At 35.9% G+C, this 22,272-nt stretch overlaps 1 protein-coding gene across 2 annotated transcripts in view; it reads left to right on the top strand.

The window, feature by feature from the left end:
- ABTB3 (ankyrin repeat and BTB domain containing 3) overlaps positions 1–22,272 on the top strand; it is a 231,597-nt gene that overhangs the window by 195,320 nt on the left and 14,005 nt on the right. The window contains exons 6-13 of one of the 2 annotated variants that reach the window (XM_026695352.2): positions 1,095–1,184; positions 6,629–6,730; positions 10,084–10,177; positions 10,278–10,413; positions 12,642–12,680; positions 13,011–13,231; positions 17,056–17,234; positions 22,086–22,191. In XM_026695352.2, the coding sequence (XP_026551137.2) occupies positions 1,095–1,184; positions 6,629–6,730; positions 10,084–10,177; positions 10,278–10,413; positions 12,642–12,680; positions 13,011–13,231; positions 17,056–17,234; positions 22,086–22,191 (967 nt within the window). The remainder of the gene's footprint in view (positions 1–1,094; positions 1,185–6,628; positions 6,731–10,083; positions 10,178–10,277; positions 10,414–12,641; positions 12,681–13,010; positions 13,232–17,055; positions 17,235–22,085; positions 22,192–22,272) is intronic. The other variant, XM_026695343.2, reaches the window with a different exon arrangement.

Here is a 22,272-nt window from a genome sequence, read left to right as displayed (position 1 = left end):
AATGGAGGAAAATTACTTTTTCTTGCTCCATCCATTTGTTCTCTCTGTGGTGCATGCACCTCTCTTTAATTCAAACAAATGAACAAAAATTGAATTTTTTTCTTCATTCACATTTTTGTGTAATGATTAACTCTCCCTTCTTGACATTTGTGACTAATGTTGTCAAAGAAACATTAATCACAAAGGATATCTTGAGGAGCCGCACAGAGTATTTCAGATTAATATAAATTTGCAGCTAGAAGTCTCTGTAGTGAAGAGACTAGTTAATCTAGTTTTCCTCCAAACAGGGCAGTATTTCCCTAGAGCGAGGAACTCTCAACAGAGCTGCCTGGCATTTCATTTCAAATTAAATCAGTATATATTAAAGACATGCATACCGAAGCTGCTACTCCTCCAATTGCAGTTAGTAGTTTTGGCAATTAATATAAAGTTCCAGTCTAACCTGTTAAAATAAATAAACCTGTTAAAGTCTAACCTGTTAAAATAAAATAACCATATAAAATTGATGAGAGACTGCTCTACTAAATAAATGCCCAGTATTTTATTCTTTGTAGGTAACAGTAGAGTCGAATCCAGAGTTCATAAAGGTCTTGAGATTAAAATCTTCATCTTGGCAAAGAAACAGTAATCAAAATTTACTAAACAGGTTTTTAAAAAGAATGCTTTACTGGCAGTCCTCAAATTTTAGCTTTCCTTTAGTGACCGTTCAAAGTTACAATGGTGCTGAAAAAGTAACTTGCAACTAGTCCTCATGTATCATCGCAGCATCGCCATGGTCCCATGAGCAGCAAAATTCAGGCACTTGGCAACTGCCATGTATTTACAATGTTTGCAGAGTGCTGGAGTCATGTGATCACCATTTGTGACTTCAGAGCTTCTCAGAATTAAATAATATCAAACAAAACTTGTCTGAATTAAATAATACCTTTGTGAATTGATTGGTGTTTGCACATGGTCTAGTGTCATGCTTCTTGTATTTGAGCCCTGGTCTGATTGCTAGGACATCAGGATCACATCACATCATGTGATCCTGAATGAAAGATCATAAATCAAAGACTATAAATTAGTGATTATGAATACTGCTGTCCACACAGGGTATGACTCCATTGATGTATGCTTGTGTGCGGGGTGATGAGGCCATGGTCCAGATGTTACTGGATGCTGGAGCAGATCTAAATGCTGAGGTAAGACTATTCTTATGATTGCATCTGTTCTGAGAAGACAGGTTAAAAATGCAGGAAGCCAATGTCAAGGGCACTCATGTTCTAAAATGCCACATCACTTTGTTAGAACAGCTAAAATGTTAAATCCAGATTTAATCTTTTTCTGAACTATCTTCAGGAACATTTTTAGCTCTGCTGCGTGTTGCACTCCCTCTCTTTAATGATGATTTTTGCATACAGGAATGAAAAATAGAATCCTTGAAAGCCAAAAGTTATTGAGCAAAACAGCAATGCTTATCCAGCAGTGACATCAAGACCTATTACTTCCTGGTGCTAAACCCAGGCCACTGTTGCAGTAGTTCTCCACCTGTGGTCTGTGGATCCCTTGGAGGTCGTGATGTCATCACAGGGCATCTGCAAAAGCTTTAAGAAATATAATGATTAAAATATTGAGTTAAGTCTTGGGATTCATTGGACATGGTCTGTGGCCACAAAATGGATTTTAAGGGGTTCTGTGCTGGAGAAAAGATTGAGAATCACTGCTCTATGTTATCTTCCAAATGTATTACTTTATATTATCCGTATTATTATTTAACAATCTTAACATTGTAGTTCCTAATTTGTTAAACATGTCTAGATTCATCCAATTTAATTTATTTTTTTAAAATTTACTGCATTATCATCTTCTAAGTTTTTTTGATGGTTTTATAGTAAGCCAAAACCAAACAAGCCAGAGGTGGTATTCAGCAGGTTCTGACCATTTCTGGAGAACTGGTAGCAAAAATTTTGAGTAGTTTGGAGAACCGGCAAATACCACCTCTGACTGGCCCTGCTCCCATCTATTCTCTGCCTCCCGAGTCCCAGCTGACTGGCTTCTTTGGTTTCCCTGCACAGGAGAACGGAGCTGGAAATCAGGTTAGTGGGGTGGGGAGGGAATGGGGATTTTGCAGTAACCTTCCCCTGCTTCACCCACCAAGCCACGCCCACAGAACCGGTAGTAAAAAGTTTTTGAATCCCACCACTGAAACAAGCCATCTTATATCTTAGCATGATATCCAAATCAATCCAACCTACTTTGGGCTTTAGACTCCCCTTCTCTTTGATTGAGCACTTCATTGAAATTTCAAGTCCAGAAATTTTAAGCCTGATCAGTTCTCTAAGAAGTAAGGCAACAGAAATCTTGCTGGTGGAGTTGTGGTCACAAGCTACAGAATTTGTCTGCATCAATATTATTATGGAGTGATAGCTGCATGTACATGATCTGGTCTACATACATCTTTGATATAAGCCTGTATTTAAACCCTGGCTTACAGTGGCTTAAACCCACTTCGAGCTCCTGTACAAAAGGTGGCTTATATATTAGTGAATCAATCAACAAAACTATGACATTTTATTCAGCAGAGAGTGGACTGAACTAGCTGGGCAGTCAGTCAATAAAGAGATGAATAAACAATAAAGAAGCATCTCATAAAAAGCATATTCATCCTGACTCTATGTTACTAGTGTCAAACATGGACACTTACAATAAAACATAAATGAAAGTTAGTCACCACAAAATGAGATGAAGAAAGAAAACTGCTGGAGTGAGCAGAAGAGAAAGAATTGTCATAGAACCAATCTTAAGCTACATACAAAAACAGCAAATAAAGTGGTTTGCTCACCTGGAGAGGAGGTTATGGGATACTATGCCATACAAGGCATATACAAAAAAGAGGAGAAGGTCAAAGAACACGAGGTAGACCAAAAAGAAGATGGAGAGACAACACCAAAGAGACACTATAACGACATCAATTAACAAAGGTTGATGCTGCTAGAAGAGCAAGAACCAGTACATTTTATTTCTTCAACACCTGAAGCAGTAAAAGAGGAAACAAAGTATAAGAGAAGGAGGAGGAAGACAGTGGATTTGTGGAAAAGGGACATAGTGTTCTGCCTCTTTTCAACATCCAGCTGAAATGAGATGCTCTTTCTTTTCCAGTCATCATTTTTGTCTATTCTGCTGCATCCTGTAGAACAGTGGCCTTCTTTACAATCTAATCATTTTTGTGTCCTTGTTCACAATATAAATAAAATACCATATGAGGAGGAACTGATAACACAATTTCTTCTCCTTTATCAAAAGTTGCCCACCATTCTACTTGTAGAGCTCCTGGTTACATTTGCCAGAGTATAATTTGGGACAAATCTTACAGAATCAGTTTTAAAAAGCCCAGAATTATTGGGCCAGGATGAAAAAACATGATGCAGCATTTTTTTGTTTACTTTTTAGTTTGCCCAATGCTACCCACAATACAATGAATGAATACTAGCTTGTTTCAGGGAAAATTGTGCTTTCTATTGCTGATAGTGCAGTGAAAACAGCAAGACTTAATAATGGGAGATTTATTAATCTTTGATGGCTTCACAAACTTTAATAGGCTGTGACCATTGTAGACAATGTCCATATTAAAATAATATATATTGAAGGCCAATTGAAGATAATTAAATAGGGTGTAAACATAAATTTCCTCATACAAGAGGGTACTGAAAAACAAATAAAGAGAATAGAGGAAAGGGTGGCTGAAGTTGATTTAACCATGCTCTGTTGTAAATCATGGTTTGCTACTTGCAGAAATTTTGATGGATAAATGGGATAGGTTAAGATTAGGTAAACATGGTTGCAAAATTCTAAAATAGGACCCAGTGCATGACTTTTCTGTTGCTCTGCTAAATGTTTTTGGTTTGCTGGCAATTGTAAATTGATGCAATCTGGTTTGTCATTGGTTGAAATATTTAAAATCTTTTTTTGTGATCTTTGTACCACAGAGTCTCTGGTGGAATGCTTCATTGGGAAATGGAGTCAAATTGGGATAGGAAGAAGAGTGCCTTTTAAAAATAGACAAGATTTTCTCTGCTGTGAAAAATTGCTACAGCAATCTGAAAACCATCACCTTTAAAGCTTCCTATAGTATTGCATTGCAATCCATGCTGAAGCAGCATATTGATATCAAAGAACCTTGTCATTAATCGTTGTGGGATATCTGTAATGGGACAACATTCGTTTGTAACCTTCAAGCCAACAAAAGCTTATTAGCAAACCGTGTCATACAAGGGATTGAGGGGACGTTTGTGTTTCCTTAGGGCTAGTTATAAAAGGGACAGAAATCCTATAGCTCGGTGATACCAAGTACTAGTTATAAAGTCTTATTTATTTGTACCAAAAAGGGGGCAGTGAATTCTGAGAGAGAGAAGAAGAGCTAGTTTGGTCTAATAGTTAAGTCATCAGGCTAGAAACCAGGAACTCTGAATTCTAGTTCTACCTTAGCCATGCAAACCAGCTGGGTGCCTTTGGGCCAGTCACTCTGTCTCTGGATTGTGGAACGTGTTGTGGTACTTTGGAAAGTGATGGAATAGATGTATGATTTTAACCTTTGTTAACACGGTATAAAGTTACAAGCTGGCAAAATCAGAATTTGAAAAAGTAAATCTAGGGTGCAGCCAAAAATATTTTTGCTAAAGAAGACAGTACTACTTAGTTTTTTATATTGGACTGGCTCTTTATTTATAAACAGGAAAGTTTAATGAATATTATCTCATGTAGTCAAGGTTTCATGCTATGTTTAAAACCTGAGCTATGCATTATGATAATAGCTTCTTATATGTTTTGTTTATTTGGTTGTGGATTAGGGTTCTTTTTTTAAAAAAATACTAATTGTGAGATGTGAGATACAGCAATTTATCTTTTTTTGAGTTTATGAGATACAGCAATTTGTCTATCAGAATTTCAGATACCTCTGCATTATGATGTTACTTCTTGTCTTGGAATAGGCTGAGGTGCAGATAGCAGACATTATTTCTGCTACTATTATATCGAAATGTTTTCATATTGAGCTGGTGAGAATTTTGTGTGAGAACTAATTTCCAATATATAGACACTAAATTTTACAGTGTCTTTTTGATTTCTTGGTCTAACCTTAAAACACTCTCAAGTAGCCTAGCATGAGACTGTTCTGTGTAAAGCTGACATTTGTAGGTATTCTTTTTTACATGTTCTAACAAATAATAAATTACAGCTAGTATGGTGCTGTGTTTGACAAGCTTACAACTAGATAGTAAAAGATATCAGAGTGTTTTCCTGCCAGCAATGAAATAGAAAAATTACAGAGAATCTTAGTTTAAGATTCTAAACTTAATTTAAATCTGCTGAAGTCAATCCTCTGCTGTTTAGGATGGCCAGCAGAATAAGAAAAAATTACACATTATATAGATCATGGCACTTCCCCACGCTCCTGCCCCCAACCAACATCTTTTCAAGGAATTGTTTCAGTGCCATATTAAACCATCTTTAATTTTAATATAATTCACAATCCTGTTTTTGTAGATATATGTTAACTTTAAGTTAAAGTTAGCTATTATATCCTTAAAATTAAGGGTAGTTTGAGGTTCAGCCTGTAGAATGCAGTATGGCAAAGAGCTGGGAAGAATGGGAGAAGAGCCATGGAGCTTTCAGCTTTCTGTCATAGCAAGGTAGACGAGGCAGCAGAGAAAGGGAGCATTTCCCTGTCTCTGCTCTGCCTAAGCTGGTGATGATATCGTGAACCAGGACTAGTTTAGACAGCACATTGAACCAGGGGTGGGATGCAAATATTTTTACTACTGGTTCTGTGGGTGTGGCCAGATGGGTGTGGCTTTTTTTGCAGCACTTCCCGCTCCTTTTTTTTTTTTTTTTTTGCCTCCTGGGCCTCAGGCGAAGGAGTTTTTGCTCAGGGAAGCCTCCTGGGTAAAGCAGTAAGACAGCGAGGGGGATCCCGGCACAGCTGATCATCGAACAGCTGAGCATGGGGAGGGAGGGTTCAGCCGAATAGTAGCATTTTTTATCATCAGTTCGCGCGAACCGAGTCGAACTGGTAGAATACGACCACTGCATTGAACCACACTTCTTCTAAATTTAAAGTAGGACTCTTTCTTTCTGTCTATTTAATAGCAGGAAAAGGGTGTGTTTGAGACTAGGACTCTCAAAACCCTTTTCTTATAATGTTGTGTCTAAGTCAGGTCATTAACTGATTTCTGAGGAACTTATAGCCTTCAGGCCCACTTGGTTTGATTGAAAGGTTGCCCAACATTGTATGAGTGGATTATCATACTTTGGGAATGAGATGGAGAGTAGCATCTCCCTTCTTTCTGTTTGTTGGCATATAGTTTGAAGCTACTGATGTACACATGTGATTGATTGTAAGAATCAAGCTAGGCCTTTTGATTAAAAAGATCTAAGGAAAATAGTTAAGAAAGTCTATTTTCTTGCCCAGTAAAATTTTGATTAGATTAAAAATAAAACAGGATTTTTTTTAGAGTTTCTTTTGCATGTTTTCTTTCTTTTCTTTGAACCTGAATGTGTCAAGCATTCTGGCAAGTTTGTTTTGATTACACATACAATGGCTTATGCTAAAGAGTCATATATAAAAGAAACCTACTTTATCTGTTTATAGGTTGTCAATACTCCTCATAAATATCCATCCGTCCATCCTGAGACCCGTCATTGGACTGCCTTGACATTTGCTGTGTTGCATGGACATATTCCTGTAGTCCAGGTATTACTGTATTTTCCTTTTGCTCCATCTCATAGTTTATTTCTCATGGTTAGCTTTTAATTGGCAATCATTCCATACTTGGCAACCATTTTCATTTTTTTGCTACTTTTTTTCTTTGCTCTGTAGATATATAATAACTCTATTATATACAACTATAAGTATAAGGTTGCAGTCTTAAGTATACCTATTAGGAAGTAATCCTCATTGGATAGCTAGAATTAACTCTGAGAAATTTGCATGCAATTAAGAGCTATATCACTGTGAAATGTAAATAGGGCAATTAAAAAACAAATTATACCAATAATATCTGATTGGCACTTTTGAATAATTTTTGACCATGTTTTATATATCCATTTATTTATTGTTTAATGATATATTATCATGTCACATTATAATATATTATAAAAGAAAGCTTCTTTTCTTCTCCTTTTGTCCAACCTCATTTTAAAAAACCACAGCAAAAAGAATAGACATAAAACGATAAATAAACATGGAAAGAATAATACTGTAGGAGTTGAGGGACCACATAGAGTTGTTTTGGGGCTCTTCATCCAATGAGTTTCATTGACTAAAACTTTATAATTTCTTCATGCTAGCTATATAGAACAGGTTAATGGTATTCATGGATGTCAATTCCAACTCCATAAGACATTTAAAGTGATGATGGTTTCATCGAAGATACGTTTATCAGTGGTTATTAGAAAAAGTGAAAAGAAAGTTTACTGTACCTCTAATTTGGGGGGAAGCAAAAAATGACTTCTCTATGATATCCTGCTTTCTGAAACTGAAAATGGTATGGTATTGGTCACACTCTATTAGCGAGACTCAGGAAGAAAGTTCTTACATTATTTGTAGGTTAAATATCAGTGTGGCATTATGTCCAGTGACCATTCTAGGTGTTTTTCAGCCTTTCTTGTTTTCTGTATTTATTTTTTTTTGTAATTTATAACACAATAGATACTTTGATGTCTGAAGTTATGCTTTTCACTCACCCACTCCTTTTGCATATATAGAAGTTAACTAAACCAGCAACTGACATTACTTCAATGTTGGTGACAGAACAGTGTCTTCCATCTCACTGGAAGACAGCAGTCTAGTGTCCTCAACTGCATCTGAATACAACATAATTCTAGCCTCTAATAGGAGAGAATGGATTTCAAGTTTAAGCAGAATATCTGGAAGGCTGATTGCTGCTTCTCAGTATCTGTTGTCTCACATTGCCTAATGGCAGTGCTGTTTTTGATGGAAACAATAAGGAAGACCAACTACAAGACCACCATAAGATACTTATGACTGATGCAATCTTTAGTGCCATTTATTATTGCTCTCTCTTTCAATAACAGGATTCCTTTAACAATGTAGTGTCAAGCACATTATACTTTTGTGGCTCCTAGTCAAGTGATTTAAATCCAACACAAGACTTCTGAAATAAAGAAATGGACATTATCCATTTAAAATGGATATATTTAGGAGGTTGAGTTCTTTACTAGTGATAATATACATCAATGTATGTATGAGATAATGGTAGCAGTTAGCATAGCTTTGTCTCTAAAACAAACTAAACCAATTGTTTGTTGAAATGTTGCCTTTGTTGAATTCTTTTTGAAATGTTACAGATTGTGAAACTAGTATTGGAAAGACCAGGAGAAAAGCTCTGGTTTGAGTTGTGATTTATATAAATAATGAGTAATCCCTATCCTCTTTTCGCACTAATGATATTACCGAGTTGGATAATGAAACATCTGCAAGAAAACAAGTTCAGAGAGCACCAAGGATCCCACAATTCAACCCTGAGCTACAAATAATTTCTTCTATTAAATCAGAGTTGTTGGGATGGGACAGTTCCTTTGGCAACAACAACAACATGGAATGGTCGGATAATTTCTTTGGCATCCTCCCCTATAATAATAAGATAAATATAAGCAGAAGATTGGTCTTAGTTTGGATAGTTATATTTCTGAACTTTTGGATTGTTTTGAATGGATTAACATTGTCATGATAGAGGATATATGGTGCCCTACATCTATAATACCATTTCAGGTTCTTTCAGAGTGCTGTCATATTCTTCAGCTGGTTTTTCCCCCTCAAGCCTCAACATATTCAGTTCCCTCAATCTTTCCAGTGTCATAATAATTTGAGCTGACATTTCTGTGGTGGTGAAAAAAATATTCAATTGCTACCATTTGGTATGTTGCCTTCTCAAACCACTTTAGGGCAATTTGTGGTTGTACTGTAAATTACTGTTTATTTTCATGATAGAATCCTCATGTGTCTGCTCCTCCCAAGATATGGAGACACTAAAGATTTTCTGTTTCTGAAATTCCTGAACTTCTGATCTGTGGTATTTGTTTTAATGTATAGTCCATTTCAAATATCCCCAATCTCTTAAGAATATGTCATTCTGAGATCTTTTAGGTTTCTCGTAACATAAAAGTCCATTTATTGTGTGAAAATTGAGTATTAGGTTATGTGAAAACAGAAGATGTATGGCTGAGCTGCAGTTTCTAAGAACTCTCAAGAAAGGCAGTTGCTCATCGACTTTACCTTCACTGTGAAAACACAACAGAAAGCTCTGGAGAAGCCAATCATAAGCCTGCTGAAGCAAATATAAATCAAGTTGGTGGATTAAGAAGGCAATCATAAGAGAAAGTGGAAAGTTGACAGTGTTTGGGACATTTTTGACGAAAAAAAGAGAAGGGCAGTTCCTTTAGAGGCCATTATTTGAAATGACTGTGTCCTTACTCTTCTAGCACCAAAATATTGCACATTTACTATTGTGCAGTACTCCTGTCTCAACAATGGTACAAACAAAAAACAGGTGTTAGAAAAAAACTGCAAGCAAGTTGGATAACTCAACTGCATGTGTGTGTGGGATTTTACAATTCATTTGACACCCAGCATTAAAATTCAGCTATTCTTATCACCTCTTCCCTTGATATTTAATGCTTTCTTGGTGGCAACCAAAGATGACAAGCATCTTGTTTTGTGACCTGGCTCCTACTTTGGTGGCCCTTAACCTTAGACTTCTCTACTTATTAGTTTGCTGTTATCAGATCTGGACTAGAATATGCACTAAGTGATGGCAAAGAATTACATCACTTTGTTGGTTATCTGTTGGTCATCTGGAATTTTGCAGCCCATATGCAATAGCTGTGTTTATGTCTTTTGCAGCATGCAGCTGCTTTAGCTTGCACAAGTTTTGGGACTGCAGATTCTGGCTAAGAATGATGGGGCTTGCAGTAAAATGGATCTCAGCATTGGGTTGAAGAAGGTTCTATACTGGATGAACATTTTAAAGCATTTAGGTTTTTTAATGTTTTTTTAAACAAACAAACAATGGATTTCTTTTATAGCTACTACTGGATGCAGGAGCCAAAGTAGAAGGTTCTTTGGAACATGGTGAGGAAAACTATTCAGAAACACCCTTGCAACTGGCAGCAGCTGCGGGTAAGGATTATCTTATCATAATATCTTAGGTAATATTGTTTGATTGAGGAGAATAAGAAGCAGGCTTTTTAAAAAAGCTTTCTTTGTTACTGATTTGTAGGAAATTTTGAACTGGTTAGTCTGCTTTTGGAACGAGGCGCTGATCCCATGATTGGAACAATGTACAGGAATGGAATTTCCATGACTCCACAAGGTGATATGAACTCCTTCAGCCAGGCTGCTGCACACGGACACAGGTATAATTGGTATGCTTTTAGTTAAGTGTTAAAGCAATGTTTGAATGGGATATTTAAAACATTTGAGCTGCAATTCTTGTACACTAAGATTCACATATATACATTTTTCTTAAACATTATTTTTAACAAAATAGATGAATGATTATTGTGAATGATTATTGTCCATGGAAACTAAACAAAAGTAAAGAGATAGTATATATAACAGTAATAATGCAGGAACAGACACCGCTGAGATGCAGATGAGTTACAAGCTGGATGTTGGTATTTAAACAAGTTAAAAATCAGGATAGCCTAGAGTCAGGAAAAATATTATTGTTCAGACAAACTTTTAACTTAAATGCTTAAAATATCTATTTTACCCTTTAAAATTCCTGCCAAATCAGATAATGTGTCCCATTTGAGGTTTGAGGGGCAAGATCAATTTTTTTAAGTGTAAGGTACTGATTTTGCTCCTTACATTATCTACAAAACAAATACAGCCAAAACATTTTGGCTGTACCCTCTTCTGTTTTATTTTGATATCAATTCTGAGGACACCAGACTGGAGATAAAGACAGAATTGACCTGTAGGCCACCTCAAACCAGGATCTATCTAGGACAGGCCCATTTAGCTGTCCAGATTTTAACAGACTTGTGTCATCCCATCAACCCTAGATACCCTATGGTATCTAGGGTTGATGGGTTAGGAGACAAAAAAATCTTGACAGACATAATTTTTCGTACTTGATATTTGTTCAGCTTTATAACTCAACTGCTTTATTACCTGAAATAACATTGTAGCAGTACCTTTCAATGAGATTTCAATGAAAGGCAAAGACAGAAGTATTTCTGGAGTCAGGACGATTGCAGTAGACAGAAGTCTCAAATATAATCCTACTTCATAGATGTACAACTCATATAAAGCATCAAGAAAGGAATATGAGATACAAGGTTTGCTCTGGAAATAGATATTCCAGATATTCTTCAGTATAAAGATCTGGTGGAATCACAAGGAAAAACAACAGATCTGCCAATTTTATTGCCCTGGCAGTATACAGAACCAATGAACCACTAATAACAAAAGAGAAAAAATAAGAGACAGCTTGTGAAGAAAATAAGATAAGTTTAAGGCAGGGAGTAAGCATGTGTATATATGAATCAGAAAGGCACAAACACATGATTGTAAATCACCTTGATACTAAGCGCTTAATGAACAAGGTGTCTAAAAATGCCATTAAATCATACAGAACATCTCTCAGTGCTGCTAAATCCAGACATCATCTTTACACTTATAAATCATCCCTTGATGATGGATGATAAATAATCATGTGTAGAATTAGAAAGGAAAGGTTAGCATTTCTGTATAAGGGTCAAGAAAATACATAAACTGAAGGTGCAAAAAAAAAGCCCATTGAAAGGCAACTGTCGATGATTTTTTTAAGAATTGAATAAATTCTTAAGAATCTTTGCCACCACTTGTAATGTTTACCAAAATCTTCTTCCATTATGCCGTTATATCCTTTAGCTTTAAAAATCCAGGAACTGATTTCAACAGACTATAAATTAAACATGTCATTATAGTGATATTATAATATCACTATAGAGATTTATGTAGATTTATGTAGATTTAATATAATATATAGAGATTTATAGTAATATAACTATAGAGATTTATGTTCTTTTGAATGGGATGCACTTGGACACCTTCCCAATTGGGATATACAGTTGATAGATTAGCATTACCTTCCAATGATTGATGCCATCCAGATAAGATGAATCACAACTCTCATAATTTCAACAACTCCAGAACTCTTTTGCAAATGGCTGTATATTTCCGTTATAAAAATAAAGATGGATGGATGGGATGGATTCTGTTCAAATTGGGAAATCATATCTCACCTGAAGTTTGGATGGAGAAAAAGGTTAGATCTGAGACAGACTTAGTCTTCCACTTGATGAATCTGTCATAGATCTAGTCAGCCAGATGTTGAATAAAGAACTCATTGTAGAACTCTTCAGCTATGAGTTGCTGTGAACTATGACATATTTAGCTATGCCTGTCATCACCTGGAGAATTCTGGATTGCAATTATCAGAGGTATCAAATGTTTTCTCCTCTTATTGCACAGTACAATAGACACATTATTGCAGATAGCAAAATAAACACCTTCCTCCCCGTCTAAACAAGCATAGAGATACATACACTCAGCCCACTTGCTTTGGATACATTGCTTATTCTATCCTCCACAGGACTGAACATGCGCAGCTAGCAAGATGTAAGCATATCAGGTAGGTGGGAGGTAAGGGAGATGATACACGCTGGGTTTCACTGCTTGTTTCTAATTATTTGTTCATTGGGAACAGCTCCATTGAACTTTAATGGCCTTTGGATGTAAGCCTGTTGATGGACAGGATATGGGGTTTTTGAATTTTAGACTTGCTACTATAGCCTCATCTACAATGCTGAAAAGAATATACTTTGTTTACTATATCTTGTGCAATGAATTAAGCAGAATTAGTATTAGTCAGATGGCTAGTTGTCTTGTGCTTCACTGTTAACAATTCCCATATGGTGCCCTCTGCCCTTCCCTTTTCTTTCTTTTGGCTTGTGATTGACAGGAATGTGTTTCGTAAGCTTCTTGCTCAACCAGAGAAGGAGAAGAGTGATATCTTGTCCCTGGAGGAGATATTGGCTGAAGGAACTGACTTAGCAGACAGCACGCCTGCTCCTCTATGTGCAAGCCGCAACAGCAAGGCCAGACTCAAAGCTTTGAAAGAGGCAATGTATCACAGTGCTGAACATGGCTATGTGGATGTAACCATTGACATCAGAAGTATAGGTCAGTTTGGGTTTTCTCTCTCAAGAGAAATGACTTGTCAGAAAAATGGTTTGATGTAAGAGAGCTGTGTCTATTAAACTGACAATTTTTGACTGCTCCAGAGTTCTTGTCAAAGCAGAAATCAGGCAACTGATAAACATGTCTAGGAGTACTAGAAATTCAAGTGTTAAAAACAAGTGTTTTAAATCATTATGGATTTATTATATGAGAAAAAGTACGGTTCCCACTCCATAAATTTGTAAATATTTATATTGTTATGAGCTTCTGGAGCCAAAATGAAATACATTTTGCTCTCGGCCAAGAAAGCAAGAGTACTTGAGAACATTTTCATAATCATGGTCATGGCAAGAGGAAAGGTGTTAGGTCCCACCCAGTAGATAAAGGAGTTGAAATAGACTGCTAATTTCTTCCCTTGGCCCCCAAAAACGTTCAGCTCAACTAGAGCTTCTGGTTCTCTGGTTTGAAATGCATACATCTGGAAATAATCACAATAGGTTTTAGCTTGTCTTGATATTCATTTTCTGAAAAGACAGAAATCAAATGAATTTAATAGCAATAGCAATACCAGACTTATATACCACTTCACTGTGCTTTACAGCTCTCTCTAAGCAGTTTACAGAGTCAACATATTGCCCCTAACAAACCTCATTTTACTGACCTTGGAAGGATGGAAGGCTGAGTCAACCTTGAGCCTGGTGAGATTCAAACTGCTGAATTGCTGGCAGCCGGCAGTCAGCAGAAGTAGCTTGCAGTACTGCATTCTAACCACTGCACCACCAGTCTCATTAATAAATTGAGTAAAGAATTGTGGTCCTCAATATGTTGCTGAACTACACCTCCCAGCTTTCTTCACCATGTTGGTTTTGTATCCCCTAGATTGTAGCTCAGCAGCATATGAAGGGCTTCTGGCTACTCAACCCTTTCCTCATTAAAAGTATTTTAAAATAAATAGGTATTATGCATAGTTTTTAAAAAAGATTATGCTGGCTTCGGTAGTACTACATAGCATCCTTTTTTTAAGTAAATGCCCCAGCCTATCCTAACAGATGACAAACTGGGGTGCTTAGTAGGTAGTAAATTTCTGGGAGAGGGATACTTTGGCTTTACAGTGTAGAATCTTTCCACAAGTAGCAATTCTGGTTCAATCCAGTTCATCTTTGAAGAGCAAAGAAGCCAATTTTAATCCAGGAAATGAAGTTGACTAGGAACTGCTAATGAAAAAACAAAAAGCTTGAATGGGCAGGCTGGATGCTTGGACAAAAACAGATGCTGCATATGACTAAGAAATACAAAGAAGACAGCTGGGAGGAAGAAAAATAGTATATACCCATTTTCAGAGCAATGCTTTTTCAAAAGATGTGATATATGAGCAATTCAGAAATATCCATATATAGTATTTGTTAAATGCATACATTATCCAACAGCATCAATAAGTACCCTAAATTACATGCCTATCAGAAATTATAGTTATTTTTGCACTGAATTTAAGATACTGAATAGGCCAAAAGAATATTAACATTAGACATCTTCCCTTATTATCATCAAAGAACATGCTGCTGATGCTGCTCTAAAATCAGCTTTCTGAATAGCAGCATCTCAGAATTTCTGTTAGATAGTTGAAAATTCAAAGGTTATTTTGGTGAGCAGGAAACTGGTAGCAGAAAGGAAAACAGAGCTCTGTACATTTAGTCCTTCCCTAAAAGTTATTCCAGTTCTACTGCTGCTGATCCTGGGACTCCGACTTGTCAAAAGAAAGCTTCTTAAAATGGGGAGGATTATGGTGCCATTTGGATTCCTGATCATTTAGGATTCCAAACTGTGACATGCCACCAATATGGGAGTGACCTTGCTTTTCTTTGCAACAACAGAGAGAAATGGCAGAAACAAAGAGGTGAGAAATGTGGCCCCAAGCAGTGCAAACTTCATGTGAAAAATTATCCTGGTAGATAGTAAGCAGTTCTTACTACTACGAAAGAGTTATACAAAGCTTCAGCTTCTTATTTGGGAAGATCCATATTTCCATTCTTAATTCTCCCATGGTTACCCAGTACTTCCTACATTCATTTTTTTAACTGCAGAAATTCTCACTTTTAAAAAAAATGTGTGGAAGTGTTGCTTAGTTTCTACAACTTACAATTATTCTCCCATTTCTTTTTGAGAAGTGCAATTCTGACATGGGGCAATTATACTTCAGGTAGGTAAACATATTGTAGGGTACCATTTTACAATCCTGTCATATCTTTTAATTGTTCTTCTAGTTAGGACTAAAACATTTTTCCTCATCAACAAAACTTTCTGGGTACATGTCTTCAGAACAGTGAAATAATAATGAAATGGTGCTGTTTTATCATTGTCATTGCAATGTGTTTTTCCTAATTAAACCAGCTATTTTGTAATCAGCTCTAACATGTTTGACGTTCCATAGGGAATTATATTTAAATTAATAAGCACTTAACAACTGAGATTATGTTTTTCAGATGGCTGCTCAGGTAAATAGAGTTTTACCATTTAACAGCTGTGTGGAAAAAATAACTTGATTGTGTAGAACAGATTTGTGAAGAGCAGATTTTCCTATATTAGGTTCCTTCCAGATATGGGGTCTTCAGTTCCATTAATGCCCCAACCAGATAATTCTGGGAGTTAAAGTCTACATAACTGGAGGATGAGATTGGAAAAGACTGCTATTAAGAGTTAATTATAGTGGTCTAAATTTATCTCCTATTTGTTGGGTCCAAGAAAATGGATCGTGCTATCATTTATGGTGGACTTGTAGGAAAGCCCAGGATTTCTGGCATACAATTCAGAGCTGGTTAGAGGAAATGGGTGAAATCAAAATTGAATATAAACCTGAATTCTTCTTATTGGGAATTAATGTTGAGAGATACAATAAAGATATGATGTATCTAATAGTACATGTGATTACAGCTGCAAGAATAGTTTATGCTCAAAAGTGGAAACTTAAGCAAATTCCAGAGGAAATGGAGATAATTAAAAAGATATGGACATGCGCAGAAATAGACAAATTAACACTGGAACTAAAAAAAAGATGAATCTGAATATTACAAAGTATGGAAAAAGTATTATCACTGGTTGGGAAAAAGGATGGACTTAAAATTTAAATTAAAATAAGATAAGCATGTTAAGATCACAGATTAGGGTTGATACTGTTGATACTGATATATATATTATGATGTATATATTATGTAAATATTTATTATTTGCTATCAGAAATAGCTATGTAGACAACCAGATATGTCAGGATGATTACACCATGTTCAATGTTTTAAAATGTTTTCTTTTTGTTTAATAAAATTTTTGAATAAAGAGAGAGAGAGAGAGGGAGAGAGAGAGTTAATTATAGTGGCATAGTGTTTAGAATGCAGTATGGCAGGCTAACTCTGCCCACTGCCAGGAGTTCAATTCTGACCAGCTGAAAGGTGACTGAGACTTCCAACCTTTCAAGGTCAGTAAAATGAGGACTTAGATTGTTGGGGGCAGTATGCTGAGTTTGTAAACTGCTTAAAGAGGGCTGTAAAGCATTATGAAGATGTATATGTCTTATTGCTATAGTTCTGGTGGGTTTCCAAAAATGAACAGTATATCAAGAGGGGGGGGTTGTGTATGTATAATATTGGTATATTCATTCATTCACACACACACACACACACACACATGAACATATATATATATAGAATCCATGTGATTCTAAATATATATATTTAGAATCACAATCATAAGTTAAAGGCCTTCATATTATAATATTGATTCTGGTTTTTTTTTTTACAATCAATAGAAATTTGTGGAATACTTTTTGTTTTAAATAGGTGTTCCGTGGACTCTCCATACATGGTTAGAATCTTTGCGAATTGCTTTTCAACAACATAGAAGGCCCCTTATCCAGTGCTTGCTGAAGGAATTTAAATCTATCCAGGAAGAAGAATACACTGAAGAACTCATCACACAAGGATTGCCTTTGATGATTGAAATCTTGAAAGCAAGTAAGGTAGGTGACACTATGTATCATTTTGCAGTTCAGATAATAACAATTATTTGTAATGGGGTTTTCTGCTTATAAAGCAAATAGTTTATAGAGAAAAATAGAAGCATTATAAATGCAAAGAAACAACGAAGTGTAACAGTAAAACTTTCATCATAATACTGCCATTTGAGGTAGAGCAATCAGCAAACCATCAAGTTCTACAATTCAGGGGTAGAGCAATCTTTATATCAGCAAACCATCAAGTTCTACAATCCAGGGAAAATAGGTATTTTAATCAGAAGCAGATTAGACAGTGCATTCAAAACACTCTGTTCAAGTATTCATGCTTTTGTGTTACAGATTACACTGCCTTGTCTTGTTATCCTCTCCCTTCCTCTCCCTTATTAAGTAACACTTATTTTGTTAGTAACACTTATTTGTGTAATACACCTTCAAACTGAAATTGCAAATTAGTTTCAAACTATGATCTACAATATTGGTGTAGAGAGAAAGCAAACCCAATTGGTTGCCAGTTTGAATGTAATGGGGAACAATTCGTGATAGCATAAAAATAAATAATGAAGAATATACAAGAAGAAGAGTTAGGGGGATCATGGAAGCACTGTTCCATGAATGGCTTCACATTCAATGCTATCCTGTTCTGGTAACCATGGATTATTGAGCAAGTAACTATTGGATTGATTCACACAACATCAGAAGCCAACATTTAATCACTCGTGGCTTTCTTCCATGTGCCAACCAAACCCCTGAAAATTAATCCAACATGCATGGCATTTAGTGGGTGTGAACAGACATGCCTTTAAATGGTAAAAACAATTAATGTTAATAATTTGATTTTAAAAATCAAATTCTCAATAATATACAAAAATTGTAATAATTTTGAAAACTTTTAACTCCCAGACTAGAGTACTAGATCAGAGCTGGAAGATATAGCAGTCTACATTTTGATTTAATTCCTTAAAAGGAAAATAATAATAATTGAAGTGCATATTTGGTTTCATAGCATTATTTTGATAAAAAAGATCTGTTTTATTTGAAATTAAATCAGCTTTTATCTAGATTCTTCATGTCTCCTTTCAACCAGATAGATTTTTATGGTCTAGTGACTATTATAGCCTATATATTACTTGTCATCAATGTCAGTACTTCTGTATCTAAACAGTTCAGAAAAGCCAGGATCCGCAATCTTCATAAATGTGCACCTTGCATTCTCCATATGAGAGACAAACATCAGGTACACTAGTGTGGCATGCCAGTATACTCATAATTAACCAGTGTCGCATAAAATGATTGATTAGCATGGTGTTGTCTAGAAACTAACATTGGATTTGATGGATTTGCATTGAAATCCTTACAAATAATTCCTTCTAAAACATATTTCATCAATGGGTTTACAAAGACCCCTTCTGGTTTTGGTTGTTTTTTTCTACGGAAAGGTAAAAATTTCCTAACATTTCCTGAAGAACCAAGAAGTATTGATTCTGTATCTTGTGTGCCCTCTTTTGATCTGACACCCACAAACATTTTCCTGGACCTGAGTTTTGAGGCACCAATTTTTAAAAATCTTTTAAAAATCAAGTCTTGGCATTATTCCCAGTAACTACTGAAAGACATTTTATGTATCTCATTTGATTAATGGTGTTCTCTTTGGAAGAGCTACAGTTTAGTTTTGTGAAAATAAAAACCTATTTTTCTCATAGTTGACATTGCCTCTGGCTGTTCACTTCAACATCTTAGATTCCCTACTTACATATATTGACTAGTATTAATGATGTATTGGATTTCAAAGTATTATTTAATCATGAAATACTGATACTAGAAAATTTCCCCAAAGACAGTTTGACAAGTTTGGGGCAGTCCTTTTTGTGTTAATAGAACAGTCTTAATAATGTCTACTTAAAATCTACTTTATTAATTGTATGGCATTATAACAGAATCGTGAAAGCCTGACAGAGATTCCTTTTTTTCCTCTTATACCAATAAGAGTCAAGGTAGGGCAGACTTAAATTTCTGACTTAATCCCTCCTCACTTCCAGACCTAAACTGATATTTTTTTGTGAAAGCTGTTGAGATCTTTCTTCAAGGTCACCTTGAAGGTCCTCTGGGTGTGGCTGGAAGAAGATGACAATCACACTGCATGACTTATGACAAACTGAAACTCTTAGAATCATAGTGATCTTTTAATCAGTAATTTCCCTTTCCCATTTTGTTTTTATTCACATATGGATGGATTTCTCAAAGACAGGAAGAAAAAAATGCATGTCTCGTTACAGTACATAATGCAGTTTTCTTATAAAAATTCAGCAATTGCTCAAAGATTAAAAGCATGTTCATCTGAATGATATTTAAAAAGGTGCTGCTGATATCATCATCATTCTTTCATCCATTCATTTTTATATTAGATGGCTCATACTTCTTTAGTTTATAACCTATCTTTTTGCCCATTTTTTGCCCATTTTTGAAAAAAATAGTTTAGTCTTGACAGAAATAGACAGAAAATTTTCTTCAGACTTTTGTCCCTCTCTAGTTTCATCAAATCATGGGCACCAAAATTAAAAGAACTGAAAAGCAATTTGCTTTAAATGACCATGGCTGTCTATATTGTTAGGACAAAAGTAGGTTGAAAACTATGATATGATTATTTGGGCTGGTTATTGCATTTGGATTCTAGTTCTTGCAGTAAGAATGCCTCATTTATAGAGCAGAAGTTTCCAAGTTCATAACTTCAATGAACTATTTAGCAATAGAGAGTTATTTTCATCCATCTTGCTGCAACTGTTGCTTCTTCTTTTACTAGCTGGTTAATCATTTAAAATCAATGGTTATAACATACCTAAAATACAGTTAACAGCTTAGTATATCAGAGGAACACCTACCTAGACTTTCAGTAGAGTCACTCGTTATATTCTCTTTAATAAAGTATGGTAAAGTATGCACTATACAAGGTGAGCTCACAATAGACCACATGACCTCACTGAAAAGACTTCTTGTTAATAGTTCAATTTCAACTTGAACAGCAATATTGTACGGAGTGTCACAGAGCTCTGTTCTGGGCCTTGTATTGTTCAATAGTTAGAGAGAGAGAGAGAGAGAAAGAGAGAGAGAGAGAGAGAGAGACGCAGGGAGGGAGGGAGATAGAAAGAGACAGAAAGACAGAAAGAGAGACAGGAATTGGATCAATTTCAGAGGAGCATTATCATGATGGAAAGGAATCAGGAAACCAATTCTAATGAGGAATAGTTAAAGGAACAGGGGATGTGTAGCCTACAGAACAGATGATAAGGAGAGATATGAAAGTTTTTAAATTATTTATTTATTTATTTGATTTGTCAATTGCTTACAAGATAATAGGTATAGGTATAAACATGAGTAAGAATACAGGAAATAGGTATGAATAAATGGGGACAATAGGAAAATGATGGTAGGCACGATTGTACACTTATGCATGCCCCTTACAGACCTCTTAGGAATGGGGTGAGGTCAATAGTGGATAGTTTAAGGTTAAAGGAGTGGGAGTTAGTTAGAAGATCTAATAATGAAGTCAGGTAGTATATTCCAGGCATTGACTGCTCTGTTGCTGAAGTTGTACTTTCTGCAATTAAGTTTGGAACTGTTTACATTGAGTTTGTATTTGTTGTGTGTTCTTGTATTGTTACGGTTGAAGCTGAAGTAGTGATTGACTGGTAGGACATTGTAGCAGATAATTTTGTATACTACGCTTAAGTCCAACCATAGGCGGTGTAGTTCAAGGTTGTCCAAGCCCAAAATTTCAAGCCTGGTGATATAGGGTATTCTGTTGCGAATAGAGCAGTGCAGTACTCTTCTTGTGAAATACTTCTGGACTTGCTCAATTGTATTAATGTCCGATATACAGTGCGGATTCCAGACAGATGAGGTATATTCAAGTATTGGAATATCTGAAGATATTGATATCTGAAGAACTGTCCAATAGAAGCAGGAACAAACTTATGATGTATTGCCTCAGAGAAAACATCAGTACCAGTGGATTGATACATATGAGGAATAGATTCAGCTATATTATCAAGGGAAACCTCTTGTCTGTAGGATCTAGAGAACTAGTGAAATAGGCTACCAGATGAAGCGGCACCAATTTCTTAACCAAATGCATATTTCTTGGAGTTGTGCTGCAGCAGTGGAGGAGAGACACAGAGTCCTGGGAAAAGGTGTAGCTGCTTTAAGGAGTCACATGTGATACATGAATAAATGTTCTCATATGCTTCATAGCACTGTTTTTCCTAGCAATTTGAAGTATGACAAAGCACTTTTATGTCTCTCCTTGGCAGCTAGCCTCCAGTGCCTGGTGCATGAATATATGTTGTTAATCCCGTTTTTACTAAAAGTGCCAGAAAATGAACATATAAATTTACAGTTTTATTGAGTTGTGAAGTTGGCTTAATTTTCCTCTGAATTCTCAGCTGAAAGGCATAAAAACAGGTTTGCACTATGCGGTTATATTGGAGTATCATTCTGCCTGATGAGAGGCATAATTACCTGTACCTGTGGTCCACCCCTGGGGGGGGTGCAGTGTCATCACAGGGGGCCACGAAGGCTTGAAGAAATGTTATGATTTAAATCTTAAGTCTTTGGTCCGTGGCCATGATCCACGGTCACAAAAGATATTTAAAGGGGGTCTGTTATGAAGAAAAGGTTGAGAACCACTGACATATAGGATATCTCCACAATATTGATTTATCAGCGTCTAATACAGTAGAGAAATTGCTCAAGGAAAGTAAGACAATATCTGCTCAGATTTTTAGATCCTCAAAGCCATAAAACATTTGAGTGAAGGAACTTTGTTTTGTGTTTATTTTACTGGATTTTCTTTTGTTTCAGAATGAAGTGATTAGTCAACAGCTGGCTGTCATTTTCACTCATTGCTATGGACCTTATCCTATTCCCAAGCTTACTGAAATCAAACGCAAGCAGACATCTCGTTTAGGTAAGCGTTCTGCATGAGATCTTTGGTTTTTAAAAGATGTGTAGACAGTTGGTGTTGGTAGACTTTTCATGTAATCCAAAA

This window comes from Pseudonaja textilis, chromosome 5, assembly GCF_049901715.1.
Source record: "Pseudonaja textilis isolate UNSWEBS1 chromosome 5, rPseTex1.2, whole genome shotgun sequence".
Taxonomy (NCBI): Eukaryota; Metazoa; Chordata; class Lepidosauria; order Squamata; family Elapidae; genus Pseudonaja; species Pseudonaja textilis.
This window is presented reverse-complemented; position numbering and strand designations above follow the sequence as displayed.